The 22981-nt window shown below is 46.8% G+C and overlaps 1 protein-coding gene across 1 annotated transcript in view; it reads left to right on the top strand.

Moving 5' to 3' along the window:
- The window catches only part of LOC146360183 (neuronal PAS domain-containing protein 4-like), a 46548-nt gene that overhangs the window by 4474 nt on the left and 19093 nt on the right, over positions 1 to 22981 (top strand). Inside the window, exons 4-6 of the mRNA XM_084822363.1 lie at positions 254 to 373; positions 15233 to 15399; positions 22424 to 22587. Coding sequence (XP_084678489.1) covers positions 254 to 373; positions 15233 to 15399; positions 22424 to 22587 — 451 coding nt within the window. The remainder of the gene's footprint in view (positions 1 to 253; positions 374 to 15232; positions 15400 to 22423; positions 22588 to 22981) is intronic.

Raw genomic sequence — 22981 nt, 5'->3', positions numbered from 1 at the left:
CAGTGACTTACTTCTGAGTAAACATGCTTGGGATTGTATGGTTAGAAACCCTCACATAGGGTCATCATATGCTTGGGGGTGATGGGCATTGTAGTCCAAAATATCTGGAGGGCACCAGGTTGTGTGTGTGGGGGAAACTGGGCTAGGGGATTCCACTGGCACACAGGGCTCTGAAATCTTATTTCAGCCTGGAGCATCACACCCTCCTCCCCCTCCCTTCCTGCCATCTCAATGTCTTTGCATCCCTTTGCAGAACCATGACCATCTTATGTGCAAGCTGCAGCAAGCCAGTCAGGACCAAGAACTGCATCTCTAGATGCCCCCCTGCTACACCTGTCTCCAGGAGGATGCTCAGGACCCCAAAGCCCTTCAGGTCAGAGACTACCCTACTCGCTGTCCCTCCTCCCTGTTCTACATTAGAAGGTGCGCTCAAGAGGAGCCCCAACAGCTCTGGTTCCTTGTTTCGGTGCACAAAGTCTCCTTAGCACAGGAGCCAGGAACCTCTCTCCCCCCAGGGTGGAATTCAATTTCTGAGGTGCTCTCCAAGGCCACATTCCAGGGGTGGGCAGGGCTAAAAGGGTGGGGCCCCAAAACCAAGCATTTTTCAGCTTAAAGCTCTTATTGCCAACAGTACCTGAGCCTTAGGGGATTCACTGCAACCTTTTGGAAGGGGAGGGGCTGCACAAAAGCCCAGAAACCACCAAACAATTGGTGTTTGAGCAAAGGGGGATGGAGCCCCCTGGGGAACTCCAGGCATGATGCTCCCCACCCAAATGTTCCCCAATGTTTACATCAGCAGAAAAAGGCCAGTCTTCCTTCTGCAACCTGGTGTTCTCCAGAAGTTTTGGACTTTGACCCCCATCAGCCCCCATCAGCCCAGCCCAAGCTGAAGAAATGTTTTCCTTTAGAATTCATGTTTTTCATATGTAAATTTAATAGAGCAATCAGACAAAATGTAGAATTCATCAACTAAGATGCCTGGCTGCAATTCTCTGCACGTATACCTAGGAGCACGCCCCACTGGATGCAGTGCAACTTACTGCAAGGCAAGCAAAGTATGCCTAGGGCTGTTCTGGAAGAGACTTTCACTTCCAGGCCATACACTATGGGCTCTTCTGCATGAGGCTTTTAACCCACCACTTTACTGAGGCTTCTGTTTCCGGATTCTTTGCAGGATTAAGCTCAGATCCTTTACACTAGTTATTTTCCAGGGTTTTGCTTTTTCTCCCTTTCCTTATGTTCCATTACACAGGCACTAGGTGGCACTGTGGTATAGTGGAATTGCTCAATTACAGTCAGCTTTATCCCACCATTCACAAATAATGCCACACTTTCCTCATTATACAACCCCCCTCCCTAAAATGGTTGCAAAGCACGGGAGAGGCCCTGGAGGATGACAATGCTGTGTAAAGCACCCACAAACTACCATAAGTGGAATCATGAGTACACAATAAAGACCTCATGTAGAAAGGCTCAGTGGCTTCCTGAGCCTGGGATGATGCTGGGATTCCCTTGATGGCTAGATTTTGATGCCCAGTGAGTAAACATGATTAGTTCATACCAACATTTTCAGGTTAGCACAGCTGTTCCAAGTCATGTGCAAAGCAATTGCTTCCTTTGTTGGGACAGGGAGGCATGCTGAATACTAGATGTCAGGAGCGGCCCAGAGACCAATTGGAATGGTTCAGTCAATGCCAAGCCAGGCCTGTCACCTGTGGCACTGCATCAGCTGGCAGAGCTTGGCTTGGTGTTACTAACTGATGAATTATTGACATGGTAACTCTTCGCGTGGCCAGGCTCCAGGCTGAATCTGTCTGCCTGTCTGACAGCCTTCTAACTATCTACCTATCTCCAAGTTGCACATTAAAGGAGAATTTCAGGGAGAATTGTAATGTGGGAGTTGTGGGATCCCCTTCCACGAAGGTTTTAAAGAACTGGTGGCTGGATGAACATGCATTAGAGGTGGTTCTGCAGCAGTGGCTGCATAAGTGCCATGTGGACCTTCCTAGAAAGGCACGCAGAAACAGTTAGGAGCAGAGGAAGCTGCCTTATACTGAGCCAGACCATTGGCCCATCTAGCTCAGTACTGTCGACACTAACTCAAGGGTTTCAGGCAAGATTCTTTCCCAGCCCTACCTGGAGATGCCAAGGATCGAACCTGAGACCTGCTGCATGCAAAGCAGGTGCTCTACCACTGAGCTGCAGCCCTTCCTAATTCTGGTTGCAATTGGAACACAGACAACAGCTGCCTTCTACCAAGCCAGACCATTGGTCTACCTGGCTCAGGACTGCCTACCTTGACTACCCCAGGCTTTCAGACAGAGGTCTTTCCCAGGTCCGGCCCTGGACTTTCCCCAGGTCCAGAGCTGGCAGAGTGAAGCAACTACCTTAGGTGGCAAATGCTGGGGGCACTGCTGACTTCCCCCAGCCACTCCCCTCTGTTGGACAACAGAGCTATGTGAGTCAAAAAACCTGTCCTGCGCTCCCTTAAGCAGCCTGCTGTCCTCAGATCCAGTGGACAACAGTGTTCCATCACAAACATTCAGTGCCGGCTCCAGGTTCTTGAGGGTCTTTGGGCAAGATACCATCAATGTACCTCTTCTTTAGGTGAGTACCTTCTTGCCGCCATTGTCACCTGTTGCTATTGCTCCTTCTCCTCTTTCTCCTCATTGCTACCCCTTCCTTGCTTGACAGGTAGAGAGCTGGAGAGCAAGTAGGCAGCGGCATCTGCTCCTCCTCACCACCACCACCACCACAGTTGTCTGGGACAGAGTGAGAGGCAGGGGGACAAGCAGGTCGCAATGGTGAGGAGGAAGTGGAGCAACTCCAGGAGGCCCCTACTGGGGTTTGGGCCCTTGGCAGGTCCCAACCACGCCTACCCTTGACGCTGGCCCTGCAGGTGTCAGGGATGAGCCTAAGCACCTTGAGATGTCCAATAGCTCCAATTTCGCATCAGAGTTGGAGCAGCAGCTAGATCAGAGGCCAGGGCAGAGACCCTCCCTAGTGAGCCAAAATGCTGGAAGACAGTCCTCTCAAGACCTTGACCAACAGATGGCCCAGACTGAGTCCCTGCTCCATCCCTCCACCATGAAAATGCAAGTTTCTGATGAGGAGAAGGAAGGGGGGTGTACTGTGGGCAAGAATCCCTTAGAAGAAATGGAGTAGCACTCATAGTCAACAAAAGGGTGGGAAAAGCAGTACTGGGGTACAATCTCAAAAATGATAGAATGATCTCAGTACGAATCCAAGGCAAACCATTCAACATCACAGTAATTCAAGTCTATGCCCCAACCACTGAGGCCGAAGAAGCTGAGGTTGATCGGTTCTATGAAGACCTACAACATCTTCTAGAACTAACACCAAAAAAAGATGTCCTCTTCATCATAGGGGATTGGAATGCTAAAGTAGGAAGTCAAGAAATCACCGGGATAACAGGCAAGCATGGCCTTGGTGTACAGAATGAAGCAGGACAAAGGCTAATAGAGTTTTGCCAAGAGAACACACTGATCATAGCAAACACTCTTTTCCAACAGCACAAGAGGCGACTCTATACATGGATATCACCAGATGGTCAATATCGAAATCAGATTGATTATGTACTTTGCAGCCAAAGATGGAGAAGCTCTATACAGTCAGTAAAAACAAGACCTGGAGCTCATTGTGGCTCAGATCATGAGCTTCTTATCGCAAACTTTCGGCTGAAATTGAAGAACGTAGGGAAAACCACTAAACCATTCAGGTATGACCTAAATCATATCCCTTATGAATATACAGTGGAGGTGAGGAATAGATTTAAGGGATTAGACCTGATAGACAGAGTGCCTGAGGAACTATGGACGGAGGTCCGTAACATTGTTCAGGAGGCAGCAACTCAATCCATCCCAAAGAAAAAGAAATGCAAGAAAGCCAAGTGGCTGTCTGATGAAGCTTTACAAGTAGCTGAGGAAAGAAGGGAAGCGAAAAGCAAGGGAGAAAGAGGAAGATATACCCAACTGAATGAGAGTTCCAGAGTATAGCAAGGAGAGACAAGAAGGCCTTCTTAAATGAACAATGCAAAGAAATCGAGGAAAACAATAGAATGGGAAAGACTAGAGATCTCTTCAAGAAAATCGGAGATCTCAAGGGAACGTTTTGTGCAAAGACGGGCATGATAAAGGACAAAGAAGGCAGGGACCTAACAGAAGCAGATGAGATTAAGAAGAGGTGGCAAGAATACACAGAAGAACTATACAGGAAAGATCTTAATGTCCCTGATAGCCATGATAGTGCAGTCACTGAACTTGAGCCAGACATCGTAGAGAGTGAAGTCAAGTGGGCCTTAGGAAGCATTACTAACAACAAAGCTTCTGGAGATGACAGTATTCCAGCTGAGCTATTTAAGATCCTAAAAGATGATGCTGTTAAAGTGCTGCACTCAATATGCCAACACATTTGGAACACTCAACAATGGCCCTAAGACTGGAAAAGGTCAGTTTACATTGCAATTCCAAAGAAGGGCAATGCCAAAGAGTGTTCAAACTACCGCACAATTGCGCTCATTTCACATGCCAGCAAGGTGATGCTCAAAATCCTACAAGCTAGGCTTCAGCAGTATGTGAACCGAGAACTACTGGAAGTACAAGCTGGGTTTCGAAGAGGCAGAGGAACTAGAGATCAAATCGCCAACATTTGCTGCATCATGGAGAAAGCAAGAGAATTCCAGAAAAAGTCTATTTCTGCTTCATTGACTACGCTAAAGCCTTTGAATGTGTGGATCACAACAAACTGTGGCAAATTCTTAAAGAGATGGGAGTACCAGACCTCCTTACCTGTCTCCTGAGAAACCTGTACGAGGGTCAAGAAGCAACAGTAAGAACCAGACATGGAACAACCGATTGGTTCAAAATTGGGAAAGAAGTACGACAACGCTGCATATTGCCTCCCTGCTTATTTAACTTATATGCAGAGTACATCATGAGAAATGCCGGGTTGGATGAATCACAGGTCGGAATTAAGATTGCCGGGAGAATTATCAACAAACTCAGATATGCAGACGATACCACCCTAATGGCAGAAAGCAAAGAGGATCTAAAGAGCCTCTTGTTGAGGGTGAAAGTGGAGAGTGCAAAAGCTGGTTTGAAACCCAACATTAAAAAAACTAAAATCATGGCATCTGGCCCCATCACTTCCTGGCATATAGAAGGGGAAGGAATGGAAGCAGTGACAGATTTTATTTTCTTGGGTACCAAAATCACCGCAGACGGTGACTGTAGCCATGAAATTAAAAGATGCTTGCTCCTTGGGAGGAAAGCTATGGCAAGCCTAGACAGCATAGTAAGAAGCAGAGACATCACCTTGCCGACAACGGTCCGCATAATCAAAGCTATGGTTTTCCCAGTAGCAACGTATGGCTGTGAGAGCTGGACCATACGGAAGACTGAGCGCCGAAGAATGGATGCTTTCGAACTGTGGTGCTGGAGAAGACTCTTACGAGTCCCCTGGACTGCAAGGAGGTCAAATCAGTCCATCCTAAAGGAAATCAACCCTGAGTGCTCATTGGAAGGACAGATACTGGAGCTGAAGCTGAAATATTTTGGCCACCTAATGCGAAGAGAAAACTCCCTGGAAAAGACCCTGATGCTGGGAAAGATTGAAGGCAAAAGGAGAAGGGGATGGCAGAGGATGAGATGACTAGATAGCATCACGGATGCAATGAATATGGACTTGAGCACACTCAGGAGAGAGCGCAGGACAGGAAGGCCTGGCGTGCTATAGTCCATAGGGTCACGAAGAGTCAGACATGACTGAACGACTGAACAACAACAACAACAAGGGCATGATGCAAAGCAAAGTGGGAAAAGTTAGGGGCAGGGCTCAGACACTCCGCCTGGATAGCCACTCTTGGAAGCCAACACAGGAGGGAGCCACCCTAAGCATTACTGCGAAGCTAGCTTGGCCGAGAGGTTGATACCCAAACTGCCAACAACTTTTTCTCCCTCTGGTTGGTCTCCTCTGCTTAGAGATTGTTGATCAGTTGTTTATTGCCTGGGGCAGCCTGAGAGTTTCCTTGAATCCGCATTTGTAGAGAGGCTACTCTCTAGCAAAATGAAGTCGTATTAGCCTGAAACTTTGTCTACTGTGGTGTTGATTGTGAAGGGAAAGGACAATCAATTTCTGACAGCAGGTGCTGAAGTGAACTTCAGTCCAGTTCACTTCTGTACGTGGAATTGCAGGGGGGAGGCAGTGGGCAGGCATCTTTGCTCTTTGTCTCAGACAGCAAAATTTCTTGAGCCAGAATTATCTAGAGATGCCAGGGACTGAAGCCCGACCTTTTGCTTGCAAAGCGTGTGCTCTGCCACTGAGCTTCAGCCCTTCACCACCCAGAAGGCCAAACCAATGAGTGCAAAAACCAAAATGTATTTCCCAGCACATTTAAAACTTTAAAAAGCCTCCTTCAGGGGAAACTATTGAACGTATTAATTTTTTAACAAAATCTGTAGGCTGGCTGAATTCAATGTTCTCCTGCTTACTCCAGAGGAAACATGCTTTTTCAGTAGCTGTGCAATGCCAAGTTCCATTCAGTTTCTCCTCAGTACAGAAAACCTACTCTCTCCACATTTCAGAAGCATTTCTTTCACGCCCTGGTTTTTCCAGATTCCTTTGGAATGCAACTCCGTGTAGGAATCCACGTGAAATCCATGTTTAAATAGTAGCATATGATGATCCCACATGAGGGGTTTTTACAGCGTGATCCGAAGCATGTTTACTCAGAAGTAAGTCACTGTCCTCAGTTGGCCTTATGCCTTAGAACTGCCATACCCAACCTGGAGCCCTCCAGATGTGTTGGACTACAATTCCCAGCATCCCCAGCCAGTGACACTGGCTGGGGAATGATGGGAGTTGTAGTCCAACACATCTGGAGGGCATCAGGTTGTGGATGGCTGCCTTAGTAAGTGTGTTTAGAATTGCAGCCTGAGAAACATCAAGTGTAAGATCAAGATACATTTTGATCTATATTCGGGTTTACTGCAAATTCATACATGGAAGTACCTGTTTGGTGGTGGTGGTCTCTTATCCTGGTCAGCCCAGTGCGCCAAGACCAAAGTTCCTCTCTCCTTCTGAACACTCCATATTAACTTAAAGCATAAGGCCACAATCCTGAACATACAAACTAGAGAGTAAGTCCCATTGAATCCAGTGGGATTTCCTTCCAAATCATCAACGCATTTAGGACTTTTCTGCAAGTGTTGTTCTTTGGATGGAGATTTTTGGAGAGACTGCCAGACACATGTGGATGGACAGCCCCCTAGTGACCATTATGGGGAATAACCTCAGGGAGAAAGTCGATTGGGGGTGCTTCCAGACAAGGCTTTTATGGTCCTTTGTACTGCCTCGGTCACATAATTTTACCAGGGGTGGGGGTCCAGACATCATCGTATTCCACTCATAATCTTCCCGTGTTTTTCTGCTGCCTCTTCCATCTTCAGTGGTGTAGTGGTAAATGTTGAAGTGCAGGTGCTCATCATGACAGCCCCCATAGCCACGCCCCCAGGAGGGGCCAAAAATGGAGGCAACTGTGTTGATCCATATCAACAAACCAATTCTGGCAGTTTTCACCTTTACCAGGAGCAGGTCTTTCATAAAGCTGTTGGGCTTAATTGCCTGTTCAAGACCAGGCCACCCCAAAATATTTTGCATTACAACAGGTATAGCTCACAACTCTATATTGTTGCTGAGAAAATTCATCCCCCCGCCCCTCTACAGCTACTGTGAAGATTACAGCTAAGATCAGAGGGAGCAGGGAATTCTGACTGGGGTGGCAGATTACCTCAGCATCTCTGCTTATTAAAAAGTGTCAGCGCTGTGTCCCAGTGAACCCTTGCTGCCTCCACTACACCATCATCCAACATGTTTGTCCACCATTGTCCATCACTTAGGAAAGGAATTGAGAATAAAACTGCCAAGATCAGACTGCCCTTGTACAAAGTGTGCAACCACACTTAGAATACTGTGTCCAGTTCTGGTCACCATACCTAAAAAAAGGACATTGTGGAGTTGGAAAAAGTGCAGAAAAGAGCAACTAAAATGATCAAGAGGTTAGAGCAACTCTGCTATGAGGGAAGAATACATCAGTTGGGATGGTTTACCTTGGAAAAAAGGAGGGTAAGGAGAGACATGACAGAGGTGTACACAATTATGCATGGTGTGGAGATGGTGGATAGGGAGACATTCTTCTCCCTCTCTCATAATACTAGAACCCAATGGGGTCATCCCAGAAAGCAGATTGGGCGGAGATTCGGGAAATATAAAAGGAAGGGCTTCTTCACACAGCGCAGAGTTAAACTATGGAATTTGCTACCACAGGACATAGTGATGGCCACCAATTTGGATGGCTTTAAAAGGGGGTTGGACAAGTTCATGGAGGAGAAGGCTATCAATGGCTACTAGTCTTGATGGCTATGTGCTACCTCCAATATCAGAAGCAGTGAGCCTATGTACACCAGTTGCTGGGGGAACATGGGTGGGAGGGTACTGTTGTGCTCATGTCCTGCTTGTGGGTTTCTTGGTGGGAGCTGGTTGTGTGAACAGAATGCTGGACTAGTTTGGTCTAATCCAGCATGGCTCTTCTTATGTTCTTATTTTTCTTACCGCAGAAAATCCGTTAGGAAAAAAAGGTAGAATAGCTGCACAATGCCATCTGACTGCCAGCACTAGGGCCACTTCGCCAGGAAGCACCCTGGCTGAACAGAATTCTGGGCTTTCATTTCTCTTCTTCATCAAAAGCATCACTGATTATTTGTAACATCTCAAATACATTCAGCATTGGATGTACATCAAAGGGCACAGGTCCCTGCCTGCAAGCTTTCAATCAAAATAAACTCTATTCATAGCCTGATCCATAACCCAGGGTGCTTCCAGACAAGGTTTTTATCCTGCAATTGCCCTGCCTCAAACACAGAATTTTATAGGGGTTTCAGATGCCATCATCTTCTATTTGTAACCCTCCCGTTATTTTCCCTCCGCTTCTTCTGACTTTTTTCTTATTGGAAAAAAAAAATCTTGATGGAAAGAGAGAAAAGACAGCATTGGTGCAGAGGGGTTTTTGACTGGTGGCGCTAAGAGCCCTCTATCTGGAAGCACACTCAGCAGAGTACTTAAGACTGACTTCAGTGGAGCAGAATCAGTACTTTGGCTCAAATGCAGTTGTGCTGTGGGCGGCTCCCATCCCTGTTCAGCTGTTTTAAACTGGATGCTAGAAAGCCAAGCTTATTATGCATCACTAGTTCTTGTAACGCTCTAAGTTCCCAGCTCCAAGAGATGGGAGTGCTGACTCGTCTCACCCAGCATCCAGCCCCTTGCACAGATTAATGCCTCACATGGCTGCATGGTGGTTGTCATGGGAACCATCACATACAACACTGTGGTGCATATTGAATTTCCATGCTGAATGGTCCATTTTTGGCTGCACCGAATCCTCTCGAATCTGTCTTCTCTTTTCTCTCTCCCGGGGCCTCTTTGTTGCTGCTGTTTCTTTATTGATTGCTCCCCCCGCCCCAACCATCCCAGCCCCACCAAGGTGTTCCTGGGGTTCCCTTGCAAAAAGAAATCACAACAAACGGGAAGAGCAGAGTTTCATCAGACAGAAGTATCTGCTTTCTCAAAGAAACTTGGCCCTAGACAAGAGCCGCTCTCTCCAGTTGAATTGAAAGTGGCTACAGACAATGGAGGGCAGACCTCCTGTGCTTACAGTTGTTGTGTAGATGAGAAAATTGCAGAAAATTGTGCTGTTTTTCTCAGCCCAGCATGAATGCTATATTTACCTAAAATCTCCTCTGTCTTCTGCACAGTGATGAAAGCCTTGGGAACCCTACTGTCCTCCTTTGCACCTGATCCCCTATTTTGTTTCATTTCGGGTTGCACCGGCTTCCCTTCTGGCAGTTCCCAGTTGACCAGAATTCTGGGTTGTTGCAAACCATTCCTTACGTGGTGGAATAAATGAATAGATAACACAAATGAGAAAAGACTGTGCTATTGTGCAAAACACACACAGCCCAGGTTGCCTCAACTCCTCATTGACTGAAAACTCAATAGCAGCAGGCATGTGTTGTTCATTCGGATAGGCTCGGGAGAGGCAACTGGTGGTCCAGCGGGTCAGACTACCCACAGGAGCTCACATCAGGCCCCAGGCATAATCCTATTAGCGATTATGCACCAGTTGCTTTCTCCCATCTGTGCTAAGATAGAGGCAAAGGCTCTTTTAACCCCTTTCCTTTCACACTGGGATGCATTTCAGCTGATCATTCCCATGTGCAAGCTAAACAAATTGGGATACCTGCTGAAGTTCATAAGGGGAGAACTCTGCCAAAGCAGCATCCTACCCACACACTACATTCATCATCTAAGACCCTCCTCCAGGTGCCTCCTCTGAGGGAGGCTCGGAAGGCAGCAAGAAGAGAGAGGGTCCCCCAATTGTGGAACGATTTCCCTGACGAGGCCCGCCTGGCACTGACGTTATTATCTTTCAAGTGCCAAGTTCAGACCTTCCTCTTCTCTCAGGCATTTGGCAGCATATGATGGAGTTTTAATCAGGTCCTGGATTTCTCCTATTGTTGTTAAGAATTGTTTATATATATGTGTGTCTCTGTGTGTGCTGTCTGTTCTATGTTTGTATATAAATGGTTTTTATACTATGCATAATGTATTGTTAAGGTTTTTAGTCTTTGTAAACTGCCCAGAGAGCTTTGCCTATTGGACAGTACAGATATGTAATGAATGAATGAATGAAACGAAAGAGGGGCATTATAGGTCCCTTTTGCTTGGATCTCAAGGCCATGAGAAGAGCCTCCCTGCTAGATCAGACCAAAGGCCTAACTAGTCCACCACCATCCTGTTTCCCACTGGCCAACCAGATGCCTTTGGGAAGCCCACAAGCAGAAGATAATGGCGATTTGTGGGTGGTGCAGGTAGGGCTGAACCTTGGGGCTGAGGCCCGGGAACCCTTAGCCCAGGGCTCCCAAAGAGTGGGAGGTGATGGGGGCAATGGCAAACAGGCTCAGCATCAGCAGCTGGGCTGGCATGGGCATGTCAGGGTCCAGCGAGGCTGATGCTGCTCACTGAAGCCTCCTTTCTTTTCTTCTTCTTAAACCCCCCCCACCACATTTTATAGTCAAGGGGTGGCCAGGTGGGCATATACATGGTTACAGATGCTCATTTTATTATTTTTGTTTTAAATATAGATGAGCCTGCCCTACAACAAAAGGGTGCTTATTCCCAAGTAAATGTGTTTGGCAGCAGAAGCAAACTCTACTTGTAGTCACGATGATGCCATGTTTTAAAATGCAAAAGTGCACATTCTCAGAATATTATTATTTCTTCATCAGGTGTGGGAAACAGTTGTGTGCATGCGTTTGTGTTCTGTTTTTCTCCCTGTCATAGTAGGAATGTTGAAGCAGGTATAAAGCATGGTGGGGTGGGAGAGAAGAGAAATATTAGTTGTGTGGTTCACAACTGAAGAAATACACGTGGCTAGTGTCTAAATCCTCCCCCCACCCCTGGGAGATTGTTTAGATCACTAAATCCAGGGTCTGTGTATATCCTCTAAGCTGCACCATGGGCAGTAACACTCCCTTGCTGTTACTGGTATTCACAGGTATGCTGCCTCTGATCCTGGAGGCAGCATACCTCTACTAGCCATCATGACTAGCAGCCATTGAGAGCTTCATTGATTCCTTGAATTTGTCTAATCTCCCTTTAAACCATCCAGGTTGGTGGCTGTTGCTACATCTTGCAGTAGCGAATTCCATAGTTTAGCTATGTGCTGTGCGCAGGAGTGCTTCCTTTTGTCTGTCCTGAATTTCCTACTGTTTAGTTTCGTTGATGGACCTCAGGTTCAAGTATTATGAGAGTCTTGGCTTGCATGGGAGCAAAGCATTGGGCAGAATCAATATTGCTGGCCCTCCAGCCCTGCCCAAATCAAAAGAAGGCTATCCTTGTTAAAAGTGAGTTTCCAATCAGTGCTCATTGCCGCTTTGTTGGTAGCAAAGGCACCGAAAAATAAAATGGGCGTCGCAATAGATTTTGATTGGGCCAACAAGCCTTGCATTGCACAAAAATTAGCCAAAACACAAGGCTTTTCACAGATAAGGAGTGTCAGGCTTTCTTCACACAGAACTTTTATCCTGCAATTGAGATTGCTCCTTCACGGAAGTTTGCGGGCTCTGTATATGACTCTGTGTCCCTCCAGGGTGTCTCCTACACTAAATGCCCTTTGTTCCGTTTTTAAATAGATCACAGATAATGAGCTATCAGATTACGCATGCTCGCCCCCCCCCCCCCGTTGTGTTCCGCTTCAGTTTCCTCAGTGAAAAGAGTAAAAGCGGCAAGAAGAGGAGTGAGATCAATGAAAGATAATGGAAGACTCAGATGGGGGTGAGGGGAGGGGAGGGGGGAAACAAAGCAGGTGAAAAAGGGAGTTGCTGTGATCCTGCATTTAAAACGGAAGCAGAAAGCCCCGTTTTAAATGCAGGATTTTAGGCTGGTGTAGAGATGCCCTCAGTCTCAACAGACTAGGTGTCCTTCTATTACTGTATGAAAGTCATTTGCTGAGAAATCCTGTCCGCATTTACCTGAGAGTAGGCCCCTGTGAGTGCAGCAGGACATACTTCTGAGTAAACATGCATAGGATTGTGCAGGTATTCAGGCCTATGACTAATAATAACTTTCTCTGCCACTTTTAAGTGTGCAGAGCACTTAAAAACCCTTATCATTCATACCTTTTACAGCACAGAAAGATCATTAATATTCTTGTTTTATATGCGAAGGCGCTGAAGCTGACAGGGAATGGCTTGCTCAAGGCCATCCAATGAGCTCATCATGGCTGATCAGAATTCAGGATTCCCAGCCTAAGGAACTATTCAAATGTTAGGGGGGCCCTTAAGGACATTGCTGGAAAACACTTTTGTGTGTCAGTGGTTCCCCAGAGGGGTGTAACTTTTGAAAACTGTTTCCCGCACAAGTAGGCCCAGTCCTGTGATAAGTCTTCAGACTCACTGGTGGCTGACAGGATTATGAGGCACTGGTGTGGATACTTGCTATAGAAGCCTTCCCCAGCATGGGCCCTTCAGATATTTTGAACTACAACTCCCATCATCCCTGACCATTGGCCAAGCTGGCTAGGGTTGGTGGGCATTGTAGGGAAGAAAACCTGGAGGGAGTCACGTTGGAGAAGGCACCCTCAGATATTTTGATTGCGGGGCACCCTTCTAAAATTTGTTTTCCGGAACCTTCTCCCCAACCCAGTGTCAACCATCTGTTTGGCAAGTGCATGTGTGCAGATTCTTGCCATGCATGTTGCTGCTCTGACTTACGATCAGGCTGATCCATAGAGTAAGGTCATTTAAAATATTACATCAGGACCAGCCCTATCATGAGGCAGAGTGAAGCAGCCACCTCAGGCAGCAGATGCTAGGGGGCATGGAGCTGTAGGACAGAGCTGTGGGTGCCATGTGGCCTGTCCTGCACCACCTAAGCTAGCCTGCAGCCCCTAGGTGCAGTGGAAGACACTGGCCCATTGCCAGTGTCAAAATAAGATTCAGCTGCCAGTCTGGTGAGATAAGAAAGGATGCCATCTTGTTCTTTGCCTCAGGTAGCAAAATGTCTTCACCTGGCCCTGTATTAAATGACGTCCCCCACATGGAGTCACTGGCTAGGTCCACACAATGGCTGCGATATTTAAATCTTCACCCAGACATATTTTTCTTCTAATTTGGTTTCTTGGACCACTGAGTAGGTTTTGTACGTTTTATTCATGATATAAAGAAATTTGTATACATTTGTCAATTTAAACAATCACAAAAATAAATCTTCCCTCTGCCAACAGTTACTTCTGAGGCCTGGTTTCTACTGAAATGGTAGGTCTGTGTCTGGGCTGTATCACTTCAGACTGCAAGTGAGAGCTCGCATGACTGAATGCCTTTCCATACCAAAAAATAAAATCCCTACACACAGAGAATGAGCGAATCAAGAAGGCTGGGCTAGAACCATTCTTTTTGACAGTTATTTTTCTATGTGAATTGATTCTTTCCCTGTGAAAGAGCATTCAATCATTTTAAAACCCACTTGAAGTATGAAGTGGTCCACAGAACAGTCTGAGATTTACCATCTCAGTTAAAACTGAATCTGAGTCTCTATGGCTTCTCTTGAGCAGCTTCTCACAGGCAATTCAGGCCCACTGGGTTCCTGAAAACTGTTGAAATTGCCTTTTCAGTGAGAAATCACTTATATTGTGAAGAGATTTTAATTTCCCTCAAAGTCTCTCACTGTGCCATTCATCGAGCCTTAAGTTAGAAACCCTTCAGAAACGTGTATGCACCTCTGAAATGCTCCTATGTGAGGCCCGATTCTCATATTCACTTAAAAGATAGTCGAAAGAATATTTTATCCTCATTTGTTTCCTGTGGAGAACAATTCACTGCACCATACAGTGAACTATTTACCACGTAAGGGACCTTCTCCAGTTCTGAAGCCTTTCTCCTAAAATGGAACGCTGCACTTTACGCAACATAGAGAGTCGTTCTTAAGAGTGCAATCCTTGTATTGTCTTCTCAGTCTCTTTCTAAGATTTATTGTGCCCAGATGAAGAATGGAACAGTGCCTTACGGAGGGCTGATAAGGAAAGGTTCCTCCTGTGCAAGCACCGGGTCATCACTGACCCCTAGAGGGACGCCGCTTATGCTGGCGTTTTCATGGCAGACTGTAGCGGGGTGGTTTGCCATTGCCTTCCCCAGTCGTGACTACCTTTCCCCCAGCAAGCTGGGTACTCATTTTACCGACCTCAGAAGGATGGAAGGCGGAGTCGACCTGAGCCGGCTACCCGAGACCCAGCTTCCGCTGGGATCGAACTCAGGTCGTGGGGAGAGTTTCGGTTGCAATACTGCCGCCTACCACTCCGCGCCACACGAGGCTCATGATAACACAACCATTTTTAGGGGGGAAAGATGTTTTTACCCTTAATTCTCACATAAAAATATGGTCATGTGAAACCAACGCTGTCATGCAAAGTCACCACATCAACCAACTCACTGTGTTAATCCTGGGACTGTGATTTCACAAGACCGCTTTGCTCTATGAAAATTGAAGATGGTCACGTGACTCAGATCTGCCGGCAGCACCAGGTGAAGTGTTTTAAAGGGGTGGAATTATAATGAGAAAGTTGGCCAGTTGACTCATGTCTTTGAACTCTTGGTCCATGCAGGTCAACTAAAGGTGCTTCAAAGGCTCGGCGGGATCAGATCAATGCTGAGCTGCAGACGCTGCGCTCCCTCCTGCCCATCTCACAGCAAGAGAAGGAGCGCCTCTCCTATCTTTGCACCATGGCTCTGGTCTGCTTCCACATAAGACAGACTCAGCTGTTTCGTCCAGGTAAAAACCAAGCCTCTCACTATAACTGCTTCAAGTAGCCGGTGTATGGTAGTGGTCAGAATGTTGGACTGGGGACTCAGGAGATCCAGGTTCTAGTCCCCATTTGGCCATGAAGCTCACTGGGTGGCTTTGGGCCAGTCACTGACTCTCAGTCTAACCTACCTCACAGGGTTGTTGTGAGGATAAAATGGAGAGGAGGAAATCCAGGTAAGCTGCCTTGGGTTCCTTGAAGAGGAAAAAAGGCAGGTTAGAAATGTAATAACCATGATGATGATGATAATGATGATGTAACATCAACTTAGGGTGGCCATGTGTCCTACTTTACAGAGGATAGCCCTCTATTTGATGGTTTGTCAGAGGACAGTTCAAATAGACAGTCCTCTATTTGAAGGGCTGTTCAGTCCAAGTTCAGTTTAAAGATAAAGAGCCATAAGACGAGAGGGAACACAGAGACCTTGAAGTTGCCTCAGTGGAGGCTGGTGGCTCCAATGTCAGTGGAGCGGCAAATCTGCTCCAGATTTCAGTCAGAACCAGTCAGAACTCTAAAGGACCCATCCAAGGTGATGTCAGTGGGGGGGGGGGGTGAATCTGCTCTGGGTTTCAGTCAGACTCTAAAGGAGCTATCCAAGGTGTGAAGCGCCTTGGGTAGCTCCTTTAGAGTTCTGGCTGGTTCTGACTAAAAGCCGGAGTGGATTCACCGCCCCACTGACACCGGAGCCGCCAGCCTCCACTGAGTTGCCCATCTACAGTTAGCAGCACCTGGACAACAGCAGACTGAGCGAGGCACACAGGTCACCTGGTCACAGTCTTCCCCACTATGATCAGACGTATTGCATTTCTGTTTAAATTATAGTCATTATTTCTAAGTGTGGATCTATGCAGATATGTTAGCATGTGCATTTTTTTTTTTAATTGTCCTCTCTTTTGGGGATGCATTTCCTCTGTTTTGATGATGCATAAGTAGCCCCCCTATCTATGGTCAGACTGCGGCCGGGTTTCTCAAAACACAATGCGGCCTTTCCTAAGAAAGTTTCATCAGCTGCTAGAAGAGGCATGAATTCTTCCGTGGGACGCACGCCCTCTGCAGTTTGGGCACATACCTAGGTGTGACCAGTGCTGACCTGCCCCACACCAAGTTCAGGGCTAAACTACACGCTATGTTAAATGTGCAGTGTGTAACTGATCCTGACTTCTTTTTTTACTTTAGTGTAAGCACAGGGCCCCTGATCCAGATCAAGACCACTGCATGGGGGCAGAGGGGGTTAAACCTTCCTACTCAGCTTCCCCACCCCCCACCCCAATTCATCCCCCTCCAATCCGGGAACTAAAGAGGGGGAAAAATGGTGCCAATTGAGGAATTTTTTTGCTTTCTTTAGCCCGCACACTGGTGGTGGTGTGGGAGACAATTTAGAGAAAGAAGCACCTGGGTGGGAAGGTTTAACCACCCCCATACCAACATGAGGTGGTCCAAATCTGGATTGGGCCCCCGCTGTGCAAACACTAAAGTGTCTTCACCACTCCGAAATCTGTTTTGGATATGGAGCGGTATACAAATATTGTAAATAAATTAATTAATTAAAAAGAAAGCTAGAGTCATCTAAACACTCTGCATTTATCATAATCAGCTTTGACACCTAGTTCCTTGTGTAGTGCTACCAAGCCAGGTCTCCCCCGTCCCAGACGTGTGCCTTTGATCTTTTGTGCCTAAACGCAAGACTTTACGTTTGTCTCTGCTGAATTTCATCTTGGCGGTTTTGGCCTGGCATGCCAGCCTGCCAAGATCGTTTTGAATCTTTTGACTCTGTCTTCTGTTGTGTTTGCTTTGTGTCGTCTGCAGATTCGTTCAGCATTTGATTCCTTCTTCTTTGTTTGACTGTGATTCCTTCCAGCGCTCTCTGCCTCACAGCTAGGGAGCCTTCTGAATTTCAACAGGCAGAGCCAGGCTGCTTTTCTGTGGTGGTGTTAGCCTGCCAGAAAATCTTAACAACCATATAACAATAATAAAGTGTTTATGACGTTCATGCCTGGCCTTTCTTCCTCTGAGATCAAAGTGGCCTGCCTAGAGTACTCAGGCAGTGTCCCTTCCAGATACCGGCAAGACTCAAAGAGTCGCTTTGCTTCAGCAAGGTTGCTCCGTCTTGTGCCTTCAGAACCCCTTTCAGCCTGAGCTCTAAATTCAATTTTGGAGAAGCCCTCAGGGGCTGCATTCCAGTGGTGGGTGGGGCCAAAGGCAAAAGGGGTGGCCCCCCAAATTCCAATGATATCGGCATCTTGCAGCGTAAAGCTCTCACTGCCAGGAATGAAGCCTTAGGAGAGGCATTTCAGCCTTTTAGAATGGGGCAAAGCTGCACAAAAGCTGGGAAACCACCAAACAATTGGTGGTCAGAGGAAAGAAGGTAGGGGAAGGGGGCTGGATTTGGTCCCCCCACCTTGCCCTAGGACTTTGCACTTATATCGTGCTTTGGAGGGTTCAAAGCACTTCACATACATCATTCACAGTACTGCTCACCATTCCAAAACTAATTCCTGCTGGTGGTTTTTTTACCACCACATCTGTAAAGGGAGACATGATAGAAGTCTACAAAACTATGCCTGGTGGGGAGAATGTGGATAAGGAGACATTGTTCTCCCTCTCTCAAAATACTAGAATCCAATGGGGTCATCCCAGAAAGCTGATTGGGGGGAGATTCAGGAAATATAAAAGGAAGGGCTTCCTCACACAGCGCAGAGTTAAACTATGGAATTTGCTACCACAGGACATAGTGATGGCCACCAATTTGGATGGCTTTAAAAGGGGGTTGGACAAATTCCTGTAGGAAAAGACTATCAATGGCTACTAGTCTTGATGGCTATGTGCTACCTCCAGTACCATAGAATCATAGAATAGAATCATAGAATAGTAGGGTTGGAAGGGGCCTACAAGGCCATCGAGTCCAACCCCTTGCTCAGTGCAGGAATCCAAGTCAGAGCATCCCTGACAAATGGCTGTCCAGCCTTGTCTTGAAGGCCTCCAGTGTGAGAGAGCCCACCACCCACTACCAGAGGCAGTGAGCCTATGTATACCAGCTGCTGAGGAACAATGGTGGGAGGGTGCTGTTGCACTCGTGCCCTGCTTGTAGGTTCCTGGTCGACAGCTGGTTAGCCACTGTGTGAACAGAATGCTGGACTAAATGGACCCTTGGTCTGATCCAGCATGGCTCTTCTTATGTTTGTTTGAATCCAGTCATAGGCGTGGTTTACACATGCAAGAACATCCCTCAGTTGTACATTTTCTCTTATATTTATGTTTCTTCCCCCTTACAGGGTAAATAGCAGCTTTGGGGTGGGAGTTTAATCTGGAAAATAGCATAAGGGAAAGGGTTTTACCCCTTTCCCCAAATATGGTGATGAATCCCAACTCCCACCAGTGTCTGATATTAATTCTATTTTTAAAAATAGCAGGGAATTCTGATTATGGATTTTCCTCATTGCGTGTAATTGCGCCCTTTTCCCTCTTTATAGGAGGCATAAAACAGGCAGTAAAGAGAAACCATACTGTGTGTGCAACAGTATTTTATCAGTCCCCGCACATTACTCATCATGGTCTTGCCTCCCCAAAGGGGTCTTTTACCTTAAGACATTTTCCTGTCTTGCCTTTTACTCTTTAAATTTTCTTCCAGAGGATCAGTGCAACAGACAATGTGCCTTTAGCTGCATTTTTATTTTAATTCTTTTTTCTTTTTTTTTGGCAGTGCCATTAGATCACATGATAAAGTGAAAGAAGCAATGACCTTGATATTGTTCTTCCATAATTATGTTGCAAGATGGGCATGTTCTGTTCTGCACAATGTATTGCCTGAAAGATGTTGTTCTCTTCCAGTCTATAACATGGAGGGAGGAGCTCACTTGGCAGAAAACAGTAAAGGCCTAAATCAACCTCACTGCAACTGATCCTGCCAAGAGAGGAATTCACTGTAATAGCTTTGATTAGAAGAACTGACTAAGTAGCAGGCTGGGAGTCATCTGAGGTATTTATATGTTGGTTGCAGGCGCAATCTCATTGATTGTGCCCTCAATGATCATAAGCTTCCAAACTTGGAGGTATATAATCATCCTGTGCAGGATGGGAGGAACGTCGAAGGCTCCCCATCCTCCCACCCTGCATTTTTTGCTAGATGGGCTTTTTTGCCCGTCTAGCAAAGGCATTTCTGAGGGAGAGGGAAGAAGCAGCTTCAAGATGCCTCATATCCTGGCCTCACCAGTCTCCTCCCCACCCAGCCCACTGAAACACCCCCTTTCCTCCCTTTTTCCATGCCAGCTGTGAGGGGGTGGGGGTGTCGGATCTCCAATTTCTCCTTCCGAGGTCAGAGCACTGTCTCCAACCTCGGAGCTGGGAATCCGAAGTATTCTGTGGCCCAGTAGATGCTGTCTAGGGGCCAGTGGACTAGGTTGCAGTCCTATACACCAGCCTTCCTCAGCTTGCTAACCTTCAGATGTGTCTGACTACAACTACAACTCCCATCATCCTTAGCCAGAATCAACACTGGCCATGCTGCAGGGAGTGATAGGAGTTGTAGTCCGGCACATCTGGAAGTTGCTAGATTAGGGAAAGCTGCTATACTCTCATTGCCTGGGAATGAGCCCCACTGCATACAGTGGGATTTACCTCTGAGTAAGCATGGGATTGTGCTGCTATGGTCTGGTAGCCTACCTCATTTCAAGGACTCAGGGTGGGGCAACCAGGCTGTACAGGAATGACTTCCTTTTGTGAAAGCTCACAATTTAATACACAAAGGGTCAGAGAAGATGTAGAAGGGGGATTACGAAGAAAAGAAAGCACCTAATTCCTGGTCTTTTACCCTGGTGACAGGCCGAAGTCATCTCAACACCAACCCCTTCCTAATACTTCCCCACCAAAGATCCCCTCCTTTCCACAGAACCTTATAAAAACACTGATAAAATCCTAAGCCAAATCCACTCCTTTGTTTCTAACCAAAGGGATTACCTCTCTCATTCAACTAACTTTCTCGCTCCGCACTGGCTCGTGTTCTTCCCCCACAATGAGGATAAGCTGTAAGCCTCTATTGTCAACATTACCTCCAAAGTGCATGCAACACTGAACAAGTGGCTTAATGTTGCATGTATTTTCCCCACCCCTGTAAACAGTGGGGATCCCCAATCAGGATCAGGACTATGGCACAAAGGGAGGGGCTTATCCTTTCCTCCCACACCACGATCCCCATGAAAATCTGCTTCTCCAAAGCTGCTGTTTGTCATGGCAGAGAAACTCCATTTGGCACCAATGGGAGCTTTCCACGCATGCTAAATAGCAGCGGTGTGTGTGTGTTATTGGGACAATGGTGCAGGAGTAAATTTTTTTTTTTTAAATCCTCCCTGTGTGCCATGGTCTCAGGCCTGATCAGGAATGGCATCCGCTGCTATTTATACTGAAAAAACAATGTGTGCAATATTCAAGCTATTTGTATAACGCCCCAGAAACTCCTTGGGGAACTAGAGCTCTGAAGAGCCATCTTCTTGAAACAGGAGAACACATAGAACCATTGCCCTTGAAGAAGGGCCTGGACAAAGTGCTCACAAGTGTGGATGAAACATAGTGGGACATACACTCTAGGCACTATAACGTTCCCCCACCAAGTGTGGAAAGTAAATTGCAGTTCTGACTGCATGTAGCTTACACTGGAAGAGTAATGATTGGGTAGTGCTAGGACCCATCAGTTTGGAAGCACCCAAAACCTTTGTTTACACCTGTTTCCCCACTTTATGTTTTCATCTCATTTTTTTATATAACATGCATTAACTGCCTTTTTACTCAGGGCGGCTCCACACTTTATACAGCAGGCAAGATTATAAGGCTGCCTTTACATTAAAGAAAAAATCCACAGTCCTCCCGTTGTGGAACCTTTCCGCGTTTACAGCAGCAACTACGTGATTGCTGAGAGGGGAAGCATTTAATTTTTAAGGTTCCATAGAACTCAATGAAACAGCGCCATTTAGTGGCTGTTTTAATAGCGCAACATCCCAACTTAAATAGATAGTTCATTATTTCCAGAACTTTTTGAGATGGAATGACCAGGAAATACCTCTGGATGAGCCCTGGAGGTTGACGATGTCATGAAAAGGACCCACAAACTTCCATGAGTGAGCAATCTCAGTAGCAGGATAAAAGCTCCATGTGAAGAAGCTCTGAAGATAACTGTTTTTTTACACTGGCATTTCCCACAGCAAACACACAAAGTATAAACTATTTACATCAGGGATGTTGAACCTCTTTTAGCCTAAGGCCAAATTCCATTTCAGAGAAGCTCTTGGGGGCCATGTTCCAGTGGGGGGTGGGGCCAAGGCAAAAGGGTTGTGGCCAAAATACCAGCACATTGTAGCTTACATTTTTCACTGCCAATAACTATGCCTTAGGAGAGGCACTTCAACCTTTTAAAATAGGAAAAACCTGCACAAAAGCTGGGAAGTCACCAAATGATCTGTAGTTGGGGAAAAGGTGATGGTGCCAGGCAGGGCCGGCCTTAGGGGTGGGCAAGCTGGGTGGTCCTGGGTGGTCCCCCAGGGCGCTGAGCTGAGGGGGGCGCCAAGCTGAGCTCAGTGACTATGTATTTTGAATGATGTCTGCAGTGAGTGAGGGTGGCAAAAACCTTTCTTTCAAGGTTCTACAGGTAGGCCCCTGCCTACTCGCTCACTGGCTCTCTGCCCGTCCAGTGAGCAAGTGGTAGCAATGATGAGAAAGAGGATGTGGAGCAATGGCAGCTGCTACCAACAGCGGTGAGAAAGTTGACTCTCTGAGTGAGGGGGTCCATTGAGTCTTTCTTGAAACCCTCAGAAACCTGGAGCTCAGAAACCTGGAGCTGGCACTGAGAGCCGTCCTCAGACTGTGTGGTCGAGAGTGACGCAAGCGTGACAGGTGATGTGCCAGCGAGTCATTTCGCCTTCAGCCAGTGAGCGGAAGCCCCTGCTCTGTTGCATGCACACAAAGCTGTACGTGTGGGGCCAATGTACCACCCTCTTATTTCCTCAGGCTCACACAATAAGATGGGACCTGCCACTCCTCTTGCTGCTGCTGTTGCACTGCTAGACCCAGAACTGCTGCTTTCCCTCCCGGGATTCATCCTGGCTCTCACAGCAAATGGCAAACTGGCCTATGTCTCCGAGAACGTGTCCCACTTCCTTGGTTTTTCTGTGGTAAGCCCAGAATGTCACAGGCGTGACGAACGGAAGTTTGCCTTGTTATGTGCACAGGTGTAGAAATTAGAACCTGAGAGAAGCCTGATGGATCAACCCCTCAGATCTTCCAAGGAAGCCTTATTGGTCGTCTCACAACCAACAGCTTGTCGTCAAGTACAGCACAGAAGTAGACAGTCTTGCTAGTGGCACCCGCCCTCTAGAACGCTCTCCCACATGTGGTCTGAGAGACAGAAACTGCAGCAAGCGTCAGAGGCATCTAAAGGCTTACTCAGGCTTTCCCTGAGTTATAATTGCACTGCACTTACAGTTTTTGTAATGTTTTTAATGTATTCATTATTGTTTTGACATGGTTTTTTATATTGAATTTTTTGTATTTTTTATGTAAACCCCG

This window comes from Heloderma suspectum, chromosome 1 (genome assembly GCF_057233095.1).
Source record: "Heloderma suspectum isolate Gila_16-S chromosome 1, 16-S_ref, whole genome shotgun sequence".
Taxonomy (NCBI): Eukaryota; Metazoa; Chordata; class Lepidosauria; order Squamata; family Helodermatidae; genus Heloderma; species Heloderma suspectum.
This window is presented reverse-complemented; position numbering and strand designations above follow the sequence as displayed.